Raw genomic sequence first — 19,339 nt, forward strand, 5'->3', positions numbered from 1 at the left:
TTTCGTCTTTAAAAATTTTGTAATGTTGACCTGCTAATCCATCCGTCCCGGGAGACTTTCCTTGTTTTAATTTGCTAATTACGCCAAATATTTCTTCCTTTGATATTGGGGTACTTAACTCTTTTTTCTCTTCATCTTTTAATTTGGACAGATTTAAATTTCTGAAATAATTGAGTGATAGCACAGGCTCACACTTCTTCAATTGAAAGGAACAGACATCAAGCCAAAAGCAAGATCCAGAGTAGAGGTGGTGAGCCGCTGTATGCAGGGTGCAACCAGTTTTCCTTTGGCCCTCTCATCTCCTTCGAGCCAATCAGCTGTTCAGTGGGGAGCAGCTTAGATGGAAAAAGGATTTTGATAATCTCCAAAGTGTGCAATTGCAGGTCTTTCCCCTGCTGCAAGAAGATCAAAGCAGAGGGAGAAATGTCTTGGCAGACTTCTGTCCCTTGTAAATAGGCTTTTGCATTTTTTCCAGTTGCATACCTGCAATTTTCAGGATGCACTTAAATCTTGACATTTGACACTTTGAATAGGCGTAAGGCAGGGCTTGTAGTTTACCTGCACATTGACCTTCTTTCTACCGTTTTGATGGGATTACTGCACGGCTGCCAACAGAGAAGGGGTCTGAATTTGGGGAGTCAGCTGTGGCCCTAGATTCTTAGCTTTCATTTTTAAAAGATGGAAGCCAGTTGGACAGAGGTGACTAAAGACTCTTTAAGAGGACATTGTCCAATAAAAGGTAAAACCAAGTTTGTTTATTTATAATATACAGTTTTAATTTTTTTAAAAAAATCATGGGGAGTACAACATATAAGAATAAGCCAGGCCCTTACTTTGCCATCATTTATGAACTGCTTAGAGGAAAGTTTCTCCTACATAGAGAAAAGGGAAATAGTCATTATTGCCTCTGTTTTACTGATTGTGCAACATAAGCAGAAAATGAGGGTGGGGGACAGATGGGACTTTCCCCTATGAATGAAAGTAAAATACAGGATCAGGTCTGCGCTTCTTAACTTGAAAGGGATTGAGATGATGATGTAGTTCAGTTCGAGACAAAATCAACGTCTATAGCAGAAGTGGGGCAACCAGATTCCATTTGTCCCTTGGTCTTCTCCCATCCCAGTGGGGAACAGCTGAAAGAGTTTTGATGTTGTATCCTGCTGCAGATCCTTTCTCTTAGGTAAGAAGACCAAAGCAAATAGGGAACCAGAAGGTACAATTTGAGTGGAGCTACTAAAATGAAATATATGCCTTTGTTTCCATGTGGAACAATAGCCTCTGTGTGTGATGATGTGTTAAAGATGAGTGATTATACCTGTGTCTGATCCTTCCTGTTTTGGGATCTGGCTAGTGGTGACTCATGCAGCGGGTGGGGTAGAGTTGTATATACATCCATGCATTAGGTGTGAATGTCTACGTGGATAAAGCCAACTCATGTAAACTCACCTGAAACCTGAAGTCCTCTTTGAACACAGGGTTCTAGGAAGTGTAAATAGAAATCGATGTGGTTAAGTTGCTGCGCCTGAAGATATCCCCACCTAATGCTTGAATATTGCAGATGGGGCTTCGGAAACCATATTATTATGGAGGGAGGCCCCGGGTGCTGCTCTATATAATTTGGGTATCCTCTGGAAAAGTGGTATCTTGATTAATCAGATTTATCTCACTTGCAGATTTAGCTTTGCCATTTGTGATTTTTTTTAAAAAAAAACAAACTTTATTGATTTTAAAATAAAAATTGAACATAATATTGTGATTTTATAATTTGATGCTAGTGTTAACAATGCTTACAGATTATGAATTCTTCTGGACCAGAAACCATTGGACAGGGAATCTCTACCAGATCAATTCCCGCTCAGCTCTAACATGGTACCAAGCAAGAAAAAGTTGCCAGCAACAGAATGCAGATTTACTGAGCATCACCAGCTTACATGAACAAGCGTACCTGACAGGTAGAACATAATAAAGTGCACTTAAAGAAGTAATCAGTTCTAATAATATTTTGCAACGTAATCAGTATTGGGAACAATTTCATAAACTCAATATAATAAGTACCCTCAGTCCCAGAATTAATTTGAATGTCATCAGTTTCAAATGATCCCAGTGCAGATTATTCATTGCATTCATGGTTACCAAATCTTCCGGCAGGTCCTCTGTGTCTTTGACAACAGGAGAAGCAGAAATTAATTGGTTGAATCTGATGAAGCATAGCATCTGTATACTAGATGAAATGTTTCATCAGATTAATTTCTGCTTAATATCTAGCCATACTGGAATAAAAGCTGTCACCCTAGAAGCGACCTTTGGTGTTTAATTTTGCTTCCTTCCCACCCAGCTTCATAACTATGGATCCCATAGCTACATAATACTGATTTTCTTTTCATTGAATAGGATTAATAAATAGTATGACTGCTGCCTACTGGATTGGTCTGATCAGAATTGATGCTGAGAGTGGATGGCAGTGGATTGGTGATCATCCTTTCAGATACTTAAACTGGGCTCCAGGTGAGTGAACATCTGCATGCCAACAATTAGATCAATGCTGAAAGCCATCACCATTTAATATTTACTCACATATGCCAAACACTTTGAGGAATTTACTGGAGTTTAGGAGATCCAGAGGAATACAAAGGAATTCATTTTAAAAACAACTCTTAGCAGTCTTCGTGTAATGATTTATGCAAATATAATGTATCACTTACCTTTCCTTTTAAAAAAATCTTCAGTTTCTCTCTCTTTTTTTTACTTTTAACATTATTTATTATCATTACTGTATACAGAGAAACCATCATAAAACAAAGCAAGATGTGTTCAGATTAACAGATGCCAAAATAAATTAAGTTTCCCAGACATAAAATAAGGAAAGCAAATCAAACTAATTAAACTAAGGTTGGTTATATTGGATATGTTGTATGAAAATCATAATGTTCCATGTAATACAGATGGGTTTATATTTTTCTGAACCCTATTACTCCAGTAAATTCTGAAAAGACTCCATTTCCCCACAAAAGCATTATCTGGTTGTCTACCTTTTCTGAAGTTTAGTTATCCATTCTCTCATGGACGGTGCTCAAGTGATCATTCTGGCAGCTGTCTGCAATGTTGTATTAATTCCCTTTTCTTGGTTGTTAAAATACCTTTAAGATTTCAAAAAATACAAAATTAGAAGACCCATAGGTAAAACACAACCAATTATCACTTCGCTTATTCTATCCTCCCAGAAACTTCTTATTTTAAAACATATCCAAAATATGTACCGCATTCCAGCATTTGCCACCTTTCACTGATAGTGTGGGGGGGGGGACAGACGACACTCCTCTCCCTGTGTCTCTGCAAAGTGATGGCCCAAAGGAGTATTAGAGGCGGATTTAGGGGCACAGGACAAGATTGGTTACACTGGGTGCAGAGTCTTGGGGGTGCCACAGCTATGATGTAGAATGGAAGATGAGCAGCAGCGAGTACCGGATTTTGGTGTCGCACAAGGCGCCGCAGAAATTTGAGACCCAAAGTCAGTCACTGTTGGGATCGATCACACATACACCCACCCACACACCCTGTTCGTATAGCAAAGCAGGCTCCGGACCACACCCACACCCCAGCTGTATTTACTCAGACAGCACCCCATACTGCAAGAAGCAGAAGCACTCTCTTACCTGCCGGCAGAAATTTTACTGGACAAACTGAAGCAGGAAAAACCCACACACAGTCTTCCTGTCTGGGAGAAGAGACCAGCATAGCTGCCAAGTTATCCCTTTTTTTAAGGGAAATTCCCTTATGCTGAATAGGCTTCCTCGTGAGAAAACGGAAAACTTGGCAGCTATGAAGACCAGGCAGTATGGTCCCAACCAGCCCCTCCTTGCTGAGTCCTCCATATGTCTTCTAGACTTTAGAAGGATCTTTTCCACTTTTTTAATATATACAATAAACCACCATTACAGTGGTACCTCGCAAGACGAATGCCCTACAAGATGATTTTTTCACAAGACGAATGTGTCTTGCGATCTGATGGTGACTCGCAAGACGAATTCGTTTTGCGAAAAAATCGTCTTGTGAATCGTGGTTTCCCATAGGAATGCATTGAAATTTAATTAATGCGTTCCTATGGGCAAAAAAAGAAATTTCAATGCATTCCTATGGGAAACTGCAATTTGCAAGACAAATTTTTCACAAAACGAATTGACTTGCGGAACGAATTAAATTCGTCTTGTGAGGCATCACTGTATTGCCAATTCCCCAGTTTTAGGAAAGGTATGGCTTGCCATAATTTCATTCTGTGTCTCCAGCAAAGATTGTTCTGGTTTATTCAATAATTTCTTATAATCCTCAACCTTAAATCATCTGGTCTGGAGGCTCCCCACGACCCCTTTTACTCACCAAGTGTTCTGCAGAGTTCAGAGATAATTATGGGAGATTGAGGTTTATCAGCATCAGATTCGGTAAAGTGTGTTAGTTTACTCTTTCATAAGGCCTAAATTTCACCATTCTTTGGACAACCAAGCTTGCTGTTGTTGTTTTTTAAATGCAAAGTCAGTTATTTTGCAAATGTGCTAATGATGTTATCAGCTTTGTTCCCCTTTCTGAAAAATATTCCTTTAAAAAACTTTTCTTTTTGACCAAAATTTATGAGATAATATTTTTAATACCTCCAATTTTCTATAAAAAGTTTACAAAGCAGGTAGCTTTATGTCCCCTCCTTATTCTATTTGAATTGTGATATATATTTTATTTCCTCATTGTTTTAGTGTTTTGTCCCTGTAGTTTCTTGTATAGGTATTCCAAGAATACTATTTTCTCTTGAGATATAAATACTTCTGCAAACAGGAAAACAAATAACATGCATTTCTATTTAAAATATTATGAGCTACTTTTTAGCAGAGCTCCTAAAAATGCAGAGCCTCCAAATAAATGATAAATACAGTGTTGCTATGTTAACACAGGGCATAGATAATGATTGTGTCTCTTGCTCTTTTTTAAAGGGAGCCCATCCCCAGAAACAGAAAAATTATGTGGATCAATGCTGTCTAATAATGGCAATTGGGAGAATGATAAGTGTCATCAGAAACTTGGATACATTTGCAAGAAAGAAAACTCTTCATTAGATGTTTCTTTTATTCCTTCAGGTAGGATGCTAACCTGGGCGTGAAGTTTACATATACATATATTTCCTTATGTCATAAGTTGTGGAGTTTGCCAATGGCAATATTACATTTTTTAAATCTTATCTCTAGCAGTGGAAGTTTTGCTGTTTGTAGCAGTATATGCAATATAGAACACTTTATTGATGTCAGGCAGCAGAGAAACTAACCCCCATGGCAGGTTGCCAGGAACGGATAAGGCAAGGAAAAGTCCTTACCATCTGCTTTTTTTTATTCAATATTCACAGAGAGAGGCTTGGGAATGCAGCCTCTTGGAATAATTACATTGTCCCAAGTAAATAACCCCCCCCTTCGCTCCCACTTCCTCATTCGTCAACAGCACCCCCCCCCTATGGTAGCTGCTTAGGGCCATCTGTCTTCAAGCCCTTTGCTCTCCTTTATTTAAGGTTCACCGGGTTTCTGAGAGGTGGTGGACTGGGAATGCTTTCTACTGACAACGTATCACCCAGCTGCTGCTCTGGCTCTGCCTCCTCCTCTCGCATTTTTTCCCAACTTTCCTCCTCATCTTCCTCTGAGCTGTGACCTCCCTCAGACCCCTGTTGTAATTCTGAACTGTCTTCTTCTTCTCTAGAAAGGGTCAGGCTGGGGAGGCAGTCTCCACCATTCCACGTCTGCCCAGTCCCTGACAATTGGACTGAGATGCTGGAGGATATATTGTCATTAGCTAAGGATAAGGGACCCAGGTGGTGCTGTGGGTTAAACCACAGAGTCTAGGGCTTGCTGATCAGAAAGTCGGCAGTTCGAATCCCTGCAATGGGGTGAGCTCCCGTTGCTCGGTCCCAGCTCCTGCCCATCAGCAGTTCGAAAGCACATCAAAGTGCAAGTAGATAGGGACCGCTCTGGCAGGAAGGTAAACGGCGTTTCCGTGCACTGCTCTGGTTCGCCAGAAGCAGCTTTGTCATGCTGGCCACATGACCCGGAAGCTGTTTGCGGACAAATGCCGGCTCCCTCGGCCTATAGAGTGAGATGAGCGCCGCAACCCCAGAGTCGGACACGACTGGACCTGATGGTCAGGGGCCCCTTTGCATTATTAAACTTATCAGGTAGCATTCCCGTCTGTTGTTGCCATTACAAAGCAAATCCCACATTCCCATAGGTAAAATAAATGTAATTGAATACAATAATTGTTGGCAATCCTATAGACAATAATATCCTCATGGTAAAGAACTGGCTACTCTGTCTTGTTAATATGGGTTGTCAGATTTGCCTCTGATATTTTTTATGTACATAAATTAAGGAATTGAGACTACATCTTAATAGCATATCACAATTTTTTTAAAAAAAACCTATCCAGTCATGCTGTCTTAAATTTGATCTCTTTTTAGATGGCTCGAAACCAGTTAAATGTCCAGATGGCTGGGCTGCATTTGCAGGTCACTGTTACCGCCTTAAAAGAGACCTTAAGACATGGAAGAATGCGTTATGGTCCTGCAGAGAAGAAGATGGAGATTTAACAAGTATACACAGCATTCAAGAATACAGCTTTGTCATATCTCAGCTTGGCTACCGTAAGTACATCTGGAAAGTTTGGTTCTTCTGGTATCTGCTATATATGTGAGATTAAGAGAGGGAGTTTTTTGTTTTGCGTTTTTGTTACCACATGCAAGGGAATGTTACTGAGTCTTCCCCCCCCCCTGGGGGGGGGAGCACCAGTCTGCTGTATTGATCATGAGACCCAAATGTGAGATTTGGCACTGACTATTACAGCCTTCACCAAACTTCACCAAACCTAGGTCTCCAGCTGTTTCTGAACTACAACTTCCATCCTCCCTAGTGGTATACAAATTTAATAATAATAACAACAACAACAACAACAACAATAATAATGATAGGATCCTGTGAAACACCTGGGTTTATTGCAATTAAAGTCTGTGAGCAAATAAACAAGATGCATTTGTGTTCTTAGAGTCAACAGATCTTCTCTGGATAGGACTGAATGACCAGAAGATTCCGAAATATTATGAATGGAGTGATGGTTCTGCAGTGAGACTCACCAAGTGGCAGAAAGGAAAACCTGCACACATAAATGATGAGCAAAGTGCCTGTGTCGTTATGAATGGGGAGGTAAAAAAAACACGGAACCCGTAACAAGGATGTATTTCCGATTCAGTTTTGTGTGAAAGATCAAATACATCCAGGTCCTGCTTTCTGAACACAATGCGTTTCCAGGAATTTGTTTGTTAGGCGAGCATTCACACAACAAGTTGGCAATTTACATTATTTCTTATGGGAACATTTTTAATCCGCCCAATCACTCTCCCTCCTCCCTCCATGGTTTCTTCCTGAAATGGCTGCAGCCAACCAGGAAAAGAGATGCAAAGGGGGGGGGGGACACTGATTTGTCCTCTTTCTCCTGCTCCCTGATCTGTCCAATCTCTCTCCCTCCCTGCATGGTTTCTGCCCAGAAAAGGCTGACACTGACCAGAAATGCACAAACAAGTAAGGAGGGAGAAGATTTTGGCTGTTTGGATTCCCGAATCTGCGGTGTGCATAGCAAGATCTGTGTACTAATTCTTCATTTTCTGATAACAAAATTTGTGGATGACGAGCGTTCTGATCGCAGGACCTGTGTGTATAGTGACAGTCAATCTGGCATTCCCCTGGTGCACCTTCACAACCCCAGTCTGTCCTACTGTCCCAGTAAGCGGCGGTGCTGGCATCAAGAGGGCATCTCCACATGACACCCTTCCCCATGCCAGCTGCTCTTGTCGAGAGCTAATTGTATGTTACAAGGAGGCAGCAATTTCCATTCCATCTCATGTTAGTCAGATCAGCACTGTTTCTCTTCTGCTACATGCTACATGTAGAACCATCTTCTTGAGAATGTCACCTTTATTCTTTTGATTTTTGTTTTTAAAAGAGGAAGTGTTTAGCAGATACGATTGTGCCAGTACTTAGGTGGGAATTGCCTCTTGAAATATCAGAAGCCAAAAATGTGGCTGAATAAAACTTCCACTCCTTGGTGGTTATGCTTCAATGCATGGCTAATAGTTGCTTCTCATGAGAAGAAAAATTACAAATAAATTGCACAACTAACAAAACTAAATTGCAGAATATATTTTGTAAGGCAAACGATTATGCACAATCTGTAATAACTGAAGAATTCAAGAGAATTCAGCAAGAGAATTTGAATTGCCCAGAGTCAAACTATGCTTTTTAAGGACAAGATAATGAAGAAGAAGAAGAGGGGGAGTTTGGATTTGATATCCCGCTTTATCACTACCCGAAGGAGTCTCAAAGCGGCTAACAATCTCCTTTCCCCCCCTCCCCCACAACAGACACCCTGTGAGGTGGGTGGGGCTGAGAGAATTCAGAGAAGTGTGACTAGCCCAAGGTCACCCAGCAGCTGCATGTGGAGGAGCGGAGACGCGAACCCGGTTCCCCAGATTATGAGTCTACCGCTCTTAACCACTGCACCACACTGGCAATAGAAAGCTTTATATCAACACGAAATAAAATCAAGAAAATGAGGAAGTGTATGCATCTTCACTGAAATGTTTATTTCTTCATTTTTCCATTTCCAGAGTGGATATTGGGCAGATTATTTCTGTGAAGAGGAACTTGGCTACATCTGTAAAAGAGAACCGTTGGGATTTCTTCCTGAAGAACCTGAAAATATTGATCCAAATTGCAAGAAAGTAAGTCTAAAGTAAACTGTACAGTAGTTTAACAAATGAAAGAAGGTTGATAAATAAAATACCTTATTAGGAAGAGAATTTATAACATCGGACAAAATTAAGAAGAGAGGAGGAGTATTGTATGTAAAAAATAAATATGACCCACAGCAGATCTTCAAGGATGAGGAAGGAAGAGTGATAGCTGTATAGTTAAAGTCGCAAGGCAAAAATAATAATAATTGTGGGGATATATGCCCCAAATGAGAGGAAATCAGTATTTTACTAATATTTGGAGGAAAAATTACGGTACTGTATTTGATTACATGGATCAGAAAATAATAGTAATGGGAGATGTGAATGGGGTGGTTTCCCTTGAAATGGACAGAACAATAAGGAAAACTGACTCAAAAGAAGGGAATAATAGTGAGGAAGATAGAGATATTGCCAAGGACTCTCTCAGATCAGTATGCAATATTATTGGATTTGAGAAGTGAAGGGAATTCAACATGTAGATAGAAATTGAATGAAGGCCTATTAGATAATCAAACGATTCTACAATATCCTTAAAAACTATAAAAGATCATTTTGAATTACATTTGAATAAGGAAACTGATATAAATATGGTGTGGGATGGTAGTAAAGCAGTAATGAGAGGTTTCTTGATACAACACAATACGTTTCAGAGAAAGTTAAGGGAGAAGAAAAAGATACTTGACGAACTCATTAAAAATGAACATGAGTTAACTAAAAAACCTGGAATTACATTGATAAAACATTAAATATTATAAATATTAAGATGCTGCAAACCCAATTTTCAATGGTGATTAATCAAGAAGTAGAATGGAAAATAATATATATATATATAATTTGCAAATAAACCAGGAAAGCTTTTGGCATGGCAATTGAAAAAGAAACAAGACCAAAATATAATCAATAAGATAAAGGTAGAGGAGAAATTAATAGATAACCCAAAAGAAATTAGAAAAAAATTCTTAAAATTTTATAGAGACTTATATAAAACTGGAAAAGAGGATTTAGAAAAAATGGAGGACTATTTAAGGCAGAATAATTTACCAAAAATTCTGAAAGAACAGGAAGATCGGTTAAATGCAGCAATAACAATGATAAATTAACCTAACAGTATGGTCTTTTCTATGCAAAAGGGGAAGATATTTTAAAGGTCTAATAGCCTACATTTCCACACATTACTTTGCTGCATGTTTTCTTTTTTAAAAACCTCTGTTTGTATTATGCCCCAAAATCTCAATCTAGGAATCCAGGGAATTCTTATTTTATAACTAAATTCTAACACATTCTGCTTTCAGCTACAGGTAGGTAGCCGTGTTGGTCTGGATCGAAGTAAAAAAAAAAAAAAATCCTTCAGTAGCACCTTAAAGACCAACTAAGTTTTTATTTTGGTATGAGCTTTCGTGTGCATGCACACTTCTTCAGATATCTGAAGAAGTGTGCATGCACACGAAAGCTCATACCAAAATAAAAACTTAGTTGGTCTTTAAGGTGCTACTGAAGGAATTTTTTTTAATTATTATTTTGCTTTCAGCTGTACAACTTCTATGATACCTAGCGCTGGATGGGGATTTCTGTTTCAGTAAAGTTTCAGCAACATTTCTAACAAAAACACAATGTCTCCAAACTTGTAATATTGCCCTAACATGTGGTTGTTGGTTCTTTTATATCAACAGGGCTGGAAAAGGCATGGCCCCTATTGTTACTTAATTAGCCAAACATCTGCAACGTTTTCAGAAGCAAATACAGTCTGTGAAACAAATAAGGGATCACTGGCTTCTGTGGAGCACAGGTAAAAGGAAGCCCATGGGTTTGTTGTTTGGAGGGCATATTTTAGTCTATTCCCCCCCTTGTTGGGCATGAAAGAGAAAGAAAAATGACTTTCCTGTGACTATGGGCTGTTTCCAACTAAGGTTTACTCAGAGTAAACCTTCTGAAATTAATTGACATACGTTATCCATGCTCATTAATTTCAGTGGGTCTACTTTACTCCGAACAGGACTAACAACCTTTTCTGTTTCTGTGAATGAAAGGTGCAATGCCTTTAAGATGCTAAATTCCTTGGCCACGCAACAAATATTAAGATTTGACCTGCAGCATGCGACTAAGCTCCTTTCTTGAATGAGCGGCTCCTCTCATCTCATTTCTTGTGAATTTCCTATTTGATTTGCAATCTGTGGCTTGCCTCACTTTCCTGAAATGATCTTTGCCACAGATTTAATTGTTGTCTCAGTCTGTGTTTTTCTGTCTAAAGTGAGTGAATGTTTTCTAGAATTCCTTCCAAGATCCTTAATGCTATCCTGTATGTATGTTACACTTGTGGCCAGTGGCGGAGCTTCATTCTCCGGCACTGGGGGCAGGGGCGAGTCTGGCGCCTGTTCTGGGGGGCGGGGCGAGCCTCCCGGAGGGGCATGGCGCGCATTCCGGGGGTGGGGAGTGCGTTTTGGGGGCGGGACAGGCACCCGCAACGGCGCCTCTTGGAGCCTGCCACCTGGGCCAGCCCGCCCCCACCGCCCCTATCTTCCTACGCCCCTGCTTGTGGCCTAATGTGTGGTCTGGGCTGAGATTCTTCAGTTTCACAGTTTCTTTCTCTGGATGCCCTTGTTTTGTTTTGTACTTGTGAAAGAGTTGCAGTCTGAATTGTGTTGATAAGTGCAACATGCAGATGTATTGCTTAGTGAGAGGCTTAAGCACTTCCATTTTTTCACTGTGAGCTATCTCTTGCCATTCCAAAATCTGCATTTTGACCGGATGAGAGCTAGCCTGTTTTAAAATGCAGGAAATTAATAATCATTTGAATGCATCGATTACACATTCTTCCCTACAGATATGAACAGGCCTACCTGACCAGTCTAGTTGGGCTTCGTTCTGAAAAATATTTCTGGATTGGCCTTTCAGATGTAAAGCAACGAGGGGCATTCAAATGGATCAATAGAGACAATGTTCTGTTCACCCACTGGAATTCAGCGATGCCTGGTAGGTACTGTCTGAAGTCTATCTGGGATGTTTTGATGGCAAGGGGGAAAAATAGATATACAGTGTACCTCGGTTTTCAAACGTCATCCGTTCTGGAAGACCGTTCGAGTTCCGAAACGTTCGAAAACCAAGAGCCCCTTGTCAGCCTGCCAAGGGTTAAGCAAGTTATATGAGGTGGGCTATGCAACAGAACCATATTTTACAAAACCTTTCTCCAGTTGTTTTGAATGTATATGAAAAACAAGCTCAATTGAACTGGCTCTTGTCTTGTGTCTCCAAAAGGGCAACAATCCGGCTGTGTAGCCATGAGAACTGGGACTGCAGCTGGACTGTGGGATGTTATGAACTGTAAGGAGAAGGCAGCCTTCATTTGCAAACAATGGGCAGAGGGTGTGACAACTCCTGCCCCATCAACAATTCCCCCACCCCCATGCCCAGAAGGATGGTTTCAAAGCCCTTACAGAAGCGTATGCTTTAAAGTGGGTATACTGCTTCTTGAATCCAAGTTCTTGTTTGTTTCAAAATCAAAGCAAAGAGAGAAATTACTTTTGTCTAAATGAAGCTTTTGAGATATTTGAGGATGTGATTTTAGTTTTCAATTTAACTGCTTGGTGCAGGATTTTGTTGTTCTTCTTTTTAAAGTGGGTTTTAGTTCAATGTTTTGTACTGTGGTTTATTTGAAGTGTCAATGTTCAATTGCCTTTTAAATGTTTCCTAGGTGGGGAGGGCAGATCCAGGGGCGTACCCAGGATCAAAACTGGGGGGGGGCAAGCCATGGTAAAGGGAGGAAGGGAGGAGGAGGATGGGAATGGGGATTAGCACTCCCGCCGCTGCCCGAAGTGCTCCGCGATCCTTCGGGGGGGGGGCAGCCTTAGTGGAGCCTCTGCTGCCATCTTACTCATGGCTCCTCCTTGGATCTCTCTCGTCGGGGCGGGGTGGGCGCGACGCACGCAAAGACGGCACTGGCTGTAGGGGGGGCTCCAGCTTGCCTTCCCATTGTGTGCCATTTCCTTCCTGGCCATGGCCGCGAGTGGCACTTGGCGAAGAAGGTGCACCGTGGGAGCGGAGCAGGGTCCTCCTTTCTTCGCACTTTCCGGAGCGGAGATAAAGGGCGGGTGGGGGGGCGGGGTGGTTAGAGACCCTCTCCCTCCCTCCTTGCTGGCGTCTGCAAAGAGGCTTGGTGGGGAAAGTTGGAGCGAGGCGAAGCATTTTTTAAAAAACAAAAATTGCTTCGGGGGGGACAGCTGCCCCCCTGCCCCTTCCTGGGTACGCCCATGGGCAGATCTCTGGTACGTTTGCAGATCAAAATAGATTTTTGCTTTACATTTTTTTAGCAATAAAATGACTCTCACAACCCATCCCCACTGCCCTTTTCTACTGCTGAAATGAAAACAGTTTGGAGCAGATAATTTTGCGTTGAATGGAAGAGTTGTGATTCACTCATGGGCTCAGAATGCTTTAATTTTAAGTTTGGGGAAAGGCTATAGGTCAGTAGTAGATCACCTGAGTTGCACACAGAAGATGTTTGGTTCCTCTCCAGCAGAGGCAGATTTAGAGCAGTGTGACTGGTTCCTCCACACAGGCCACCAAGCCAAAGTAGGGGTGCCACTGCAGGGTGTTTCAATTATGATGTAGTGCACACGGGTGGCGCTGTGTAACCAATGAGCCTCTTGGGCTTGCCGATCAGAAGGTCAGTGGTTCAAATCCCCATGACAGAGTGAGCTCTTGTTGCTGTGTCCCAGCTTCTGCCAACCTAGCAGTTTGAAAGCATGTCAAAGTGCAAGTAGATAAATGACTTCCGCTCGTGCTCATGGGAGTTATGGCTGACCCGTACCATCGCTCCTGACTCCCATGAGGAATTTTGGCGGCTGCCAGGGGAGTAAGGCAGTCCCCTGACCCCCCCGGGGGTGACGGGGGGCCGCTGGCCCGCGGGTGCCCCTTAACCCACCCCGATTCCTGAAGGGGTGGGGGGGACTGGGCTAAGCACTCATGGGAGCCGGCACTCCTGGAGGCCCCCCATGCGAGCACGAACGCCATGAGTAAGAAGAATAATTAGATTTAAAACCATGGACATGCTTCAAAGGAAAGGGAGGAAGATACTGCCAGGACTTTATCAGCTTCTGAATGAGAAGAGCCGAGAGAGTATTTCATCAAGAGAAAAGAATGACTGGGGCGGAACGAAAAGGGAAGTGAACTTTCTATTTTCATATTTTAAGACGTACATATAACTTTCCTGGACGGACTGCCTGACTATTTTAGACAAATGAGAAATGGAAATGAACTGTGTGGCATTGGATCTTATTTAAATAGAGGATTATCATCTGGTATGATTTTAGAAAATGTTTTTTTTAACTGGAAACCCTCCCTCCCCGGAACGTTTATCAGTACTGCCTGAATGCCGCTGACGAGTGGGATTTACGAGCTGTGGCGTCTTTGGAATCTGAGAGCTAATTGTGGTTTAATCGGAGTCTCGGACTGCAGGGTTCAGCAGAAAGGTGAGGAAAGCTATAAATCAATTACGGCCCCTCGCTAAAAAGCTGTTCTCTCGCTAAGTTCATAATCAGTTTGGAAGAAGAAGGTATATCCCGAGGCACTCAAGATGGCGCTGAGTTGTGGCGTATGTGAAAATTGATGGATAGTAGCAGCCAAACGGGAGTCTCGGAGTGCGGGGACCAGCTGAAGGACGAGGAAGGCTGTAAGTCAATCATAAGAGGTTATACATAATGTGAAACAGCTGTTCCACGCCAAAAGCTGGACTCGTGCAAAATCTATAAGAAGTTTGGAAGAAGAGTGCATAGAATCCGAGATTCCTAAAATGGCGCTGGTTTGTGTCGGACTGTTGATGTGGCAAGAAAGGCATACTGGACTAAGAGAGATTTATGGGGAGGTTGGACTGGATAAAAAACCCACACAGGAAAAATGGACAGTGTTAAATCTTGTTTGATGCTTATCTCAGAAGCTGCGACGAAAGATAAAAGAGAGAGGAAAACATCTAGAAGGATTATTGAAAAGATTGGGACTATGATGGATAACAGCAAGATTTTGACAATAGGATTAGGATGGCAATGTTAACAGCTGCTTAAAATCCCAGGACTTTGGAGCATGGGGAGTCGAAAAAAAATTGTTTTAAGGATTTGGCATAATATTTGGCTTAATTGATATGTATATGTATAATTGGATATAATTGAAATAATTGAATTGTTTTTTTTAATTGGAAAATTTAATAAAAAAGTATCTGAAAAAAAAAGTGCAAGTAGATAAATAGGTACCACTACAGCAGGAAGGTAAATGGCATTTCCGCGGGCTCTGGTTTGTCTGTGGACAAACGCCTGCTCCCTCAGCTTGAAAGCGAGATGAGCACCGCATCCCCATTGTCACCTTTGACTGGGCATAACCATCTTGGGGTCCTTTAGCTTTTCTCTTTTTTAGTGCATGTGCGGAACAGAAGGCAAGAGTGGGGGGGGCACTGAATTGTGTCCTTGCAGAGGCTGCCACAGAAATTGGAAAGTCCATAGTCCCCCCTGTCTCCAAGTAGGGATGGGAGGGGACACTTCCTGAACTCCTTGGAGAATTGCTGCCAGTCCCCTTGTAGACAGTACTGAGTTAGAGGGACCAATGGCCTGGTTCGGTATAAAGCAGCTTACAATGTTCCTATGTTTTATGAAAGTGGAGGCAGATCATTTCTAAACTACTGGAGTGCTGCTGCCAATCCGCATAGAAAATGTTTCTTCCGAGGCATCCAATACTTCCCTCAAAGTCATATTTTGTATTAATATATCACTATTGACTGTAATTTTCTCCTTCAACAGTGTTGCTACCGAGTGTGTGGGTGGTTGGCAGAGCAACTAAATTGCAGCTGGGAAGCCAAATCATGTGCAATATTGACTCTTTTCTTCAAATTAATACAATGTCTGAACATTTTTTTAAAATATTCAAAAGCTTTTACTTGCAGAACAGCTAAAGAAGAATATATGCAAACTATTTACATTCACATGCTTATTGAAGCATAGGTTTAGTTTTACTTAATTGAAAATTACAGCTTCTTCCTTAAACATTCAAACTAACTGTGTCTTTCTCTCTTTTCTTGTACTCAGCCTTCTGTACTCGCCCAGCTAGGCCATGCAGTTCCTTCTCTGAGAGATTTCCACTTTCTCCTTCCAGCAGACTTCTCTCATTCTTTGGGAGAACATCAAACCTCCGTGCTTCTTTCTGCCACATGCATTCACACAGAAAACATCAGCCCTCCTCTCCTCTATTGCATTTAGTGAATTATCTCTCCATCAGTGTTCATGGAGATGCAGTGGTTACAGTCAAGTCACTCACACACAAAAGAACAATGGAAAATGGAATAAGATACCTCCCATGTGACCAAAGCTAACCAATCACATGAAAGTTACTGGGGAACACCCCAGAATTAAACACAAAGCAATGCATTTTAGCATTACCAGTTTCAGGTTTTAAAAAATCACTATACTTAACATGGGTCACTTGGCATATTGTACAGTGGTACCTCATGTTGCGAACAGGATCCGTTCGCAACATGAAAAGGCCGCAACATGAAGTGCTGCACCTGCGCATGCGTGTGATGCATGATTTAGCGCTTCTTGCGCATGTGCACAGGTTACGGATGTGCCGAACCCGGAAGTAACCCGTTCTGGGACTTCAAGATTCGGCATATCCGTAACCTGAAAAGATGCAACATGGATGTATCATGAGGTATGACTGTAGATGCAAATTTATTTCTGTTTTAATCAGGTGAGTACCTTGGAATTTGGCTCTCTCATAATTTATTTCACTATTCATAGTTCTCATCTCCATTTTGTCAACATTAACCCAAAGTTGTTCAGTAACACCAGATCCCAAACTGCCCCCCCAAAAGACACCCCCATATTGATAGTAACACAGTAGGTGCCTTTACTAGAGTCTGAAGATCCATGCAGTCCTATCTACCTGCAACCCTATTACCAAGAGGTTGGAAATGAGGCTTAATGATAGATTATGCTTGAAGATATTTATGGCAGCTACATCGTATGTATCTAGGGTCCAAATCTTGTGAGATTTGCTGGAGACAATCAGAACTGGTACTCGAGCAGAAGAAGTAACTTTCGTTGTTGTCATTGCTTTATTGTTTGTACCCCACCCATCTGACTGGGCAGCGCCACTCTGGGCAACTTTCAACATATATAAAAACGTAATATATCTTTACACATTAAAAAGCTTCCTCCTCTACAGGGAACTTGATCCACACCCTTTTATAGAAGAGAAAGAGACTGTGCTTGTGCAGTTAAAATAGGACTTGGGATGGGAAGATAAGATTTGTGCTTCCTAATCTGACCAGCTGTTTCAGGTACCACCAGTCCTGGACTTCCTTGTGCAAAGGCAGGTAGCAGAGACAGCTGGTGGAAAGGACGAAACATAGGAGGAAAGTTCTAACGAGCATTGGTGGGCGTTTCCCACCCAAATCTATTTTTTTTTAAATAAAATAAAATAAAATAGTGCAGATTAATCACATACTTTTATGCCATGTCTTCTTTGGCCCTTAGCTACCACCATTACATGCCAAATAGGTGTTTGTGCAAACCACACAGATCTCACTGTGAATGGAATTTGCAAGATTCTTACCGATATGCAATTGTATTTATATGATTTAGGCCTATACAAGGAACTTGCTAACTTGGTTTGAAGCACAAGATTTTTGTAGAGCAATTGGAGGAGACCTAGCTTCTGTTAACAGCGAAGAAAAGTCGCAGTTGTACCGACAGTGAGTTTCATGAAATGTTTATTTCTTCACATTGTCTCAGGATCAAAAACTATTCTGGTTACGGATGGGGAAGACGTTGTATTTGGCTTGCATTTCTCCCAAACACCCGTCTCATTTGAAATTCACACACTAAAATGTCCTTCCACTCTCTCTTACACACACTAACTATTCTGAAAAAAACAGACGGCCCTTTATCAAAAAGAGGGGGAAGAACCTACCTCATGCCACACATCTCTGAGAATCACCAGTTTGACTTCTGTGAAATATGTGCACTATGTAGACTGAAATTGGGCTCAGACACAACTTCTGCTTTTTAACTCAGTGTCTTTGGGAACTTGTTTGTCCATTGTGACTATCCGTGCCCCAATGTCAGGCATTTTGGTCTGGTGCCGATAATAGGGTGGTGTTTTTTAAGGTTCAAATGTGCCCATCAACCAACCAAAAAGGAGGTAGGGGTCAAGGTTATCTAAACACATGCAGAGTTCCGGCTCCAAATGACACACCTGTTCCAGAAATTGCAACAAGAATTGAATGATTGAATTGATGATAGGTGCACAATGTTGTTCTAGAGAATATTAAGTTAGTCGTTCTGTTGCAAGTTTTAAAATTCTGGCTGTTTTTAAACACACCCTATGTTTACAGTTTTCTGCACTCTAAAATTATCTTTTATATATTTTAGGTTTAGGGAGCATTGTTGGGTTGGTTTAATTAAGTTGGAGCCTGATAAAGGATTTACTTGGAGTGATGGATTTCCTGTAAGTATGCTGATGTATTGACAGGAAAATTACCGGTAATATCATCTTTACGAAACCATTTTGAATATGAAAGTTGAAGCTCTTTTGCTTTTTGGCTGATCCCATAGCATTGTTTTAAATGTTTAGTCACTTAAATTTCCAGCATCTGAGCCTTTAAGCATATTATTTGTATGCAATCTAATTTTTAGACCAAGCACCTATGGCAGTTCCTCCAGAGTTGATGAACTTGCTGCTTATCCAGTTGGATTAGATTTGTTTTTCTTTTTAAAATAGTGTTCTTATGTATTATTATTATTATTATCATCATCATCATCATCATCATGTAACAAACAGAGCATTAAACAATGCACCAATAGGAGCATAAACACCTACATGTAATGCAAAAATGAACTATGGTCTAGTGCAAATGGGAAAACAAAGATTGTGGTGGCCATTACAGTTAAAATATTTTTTTAAAGAATGTTGAGCGACAAGACTTCCAGAAAAGATTCCATTTGCTTTTTATCATCTCATAAAATGCATGCATTTCTATTACCTTTGGCATTTCATCATCCGAGGCTCTTCTTCATGCTCCTCCTCCACGAGAGGTTTGGAGGGTGGCAACATGACAAAGGGCCTTTCCTGCAGTGGCACCCTGCTTGTGGAATGCTCTCCCCAGCGAGGTTTGTTGGGCACCTTTGTTACATATCTGTAAGTGCCAGGCAAAAATATCTCTCTTCTCCCATGCCTTTGGATAATTAAACAATCTATGGCTTTTAAAACTAGTTATGAATTTTGTTTGTTACTATGTTGTGTATTTTTTGTTTTTTATATTGTAAACCACCCTATGATCCTCAGATGAAGGGCAGTGCAAAAATGTAATAATTTTTTTATTATTATTATATTTATACCCTGCCCATCTGGCTGGGTTGCCCCAGCCACCCTTGACAGCTTACAACACACACACACACACACAAATAATAATAATAATAATAATAATAATAATAATAATAATAATAAATTAATTGATAAAAACAGCAACAAATCACAATACATAAAATACCACAA

General features: G+C 41.0%; 1 protein-coding gene across 1 annotated transcript in view; it reads left to right on the forward strand.

Annotated features, from left to right (window-relative positions):
- LOC118092113 (macrophage mannose receptor 1-like) overlaps positions 1-19,339 on the forward strand; it is a 64,506-nt gene that overhangs the window by 9,997 nt on the left and 35,170 nt on the right. Inside the window, exons 4-14 of the mRNA XM_060281062.1 lie at positions 1,794-1,952; positions 2,392-2,505; positions 4,977-5,120; positions 6,482-6,664; positions 7,063-7,220; positions 8,681-8,794; positions 10,477-10,592; positions 11,628-11,776; positions 12,059-12,255; positions 17,428-17,537; positions 18,217-18,292. Of these exons, the coding sequence (XP_060137045.1) occupies positions 1,794-1,952; positions 2,392-2,505; positions 4,977-5,120; positions 6,482-6,664; positions 7,063-7,220; positions 8,681-8,794; positions 10,477-10,592; positions 11,628-11,776; positions 12,059-12,255; positions 17,428-17,537; positions 18,217-18,292 (1,520 nt within the window). The remainder of the gene's footprint in view (positions 1-1,793; positions 1,953-2,391; positions 2,506-4,976; positions 5,121-6,481; positions 6,665-7,062; positions 7,221-8,680; positions 8,795-10,476; positions 10,593-11,627; positions 11,777-12,058; positions 12,256-17,427; positions 17,538-18,216; positions 18,293-19,339) is intronic.

Source organism: Zootoca vivipara, chromosome 12 (genome assembly GCF_963506605.1).
Source record: "Zootoca vivipara chromosome 12, rZooViv1.1, whole genome shotgun sequence".
NCBI lineage: Eukaryota > Metazoa > Chordata > Lepidosauria > Squamata > Lacertidae > Zootoca > Zootoca vivipara.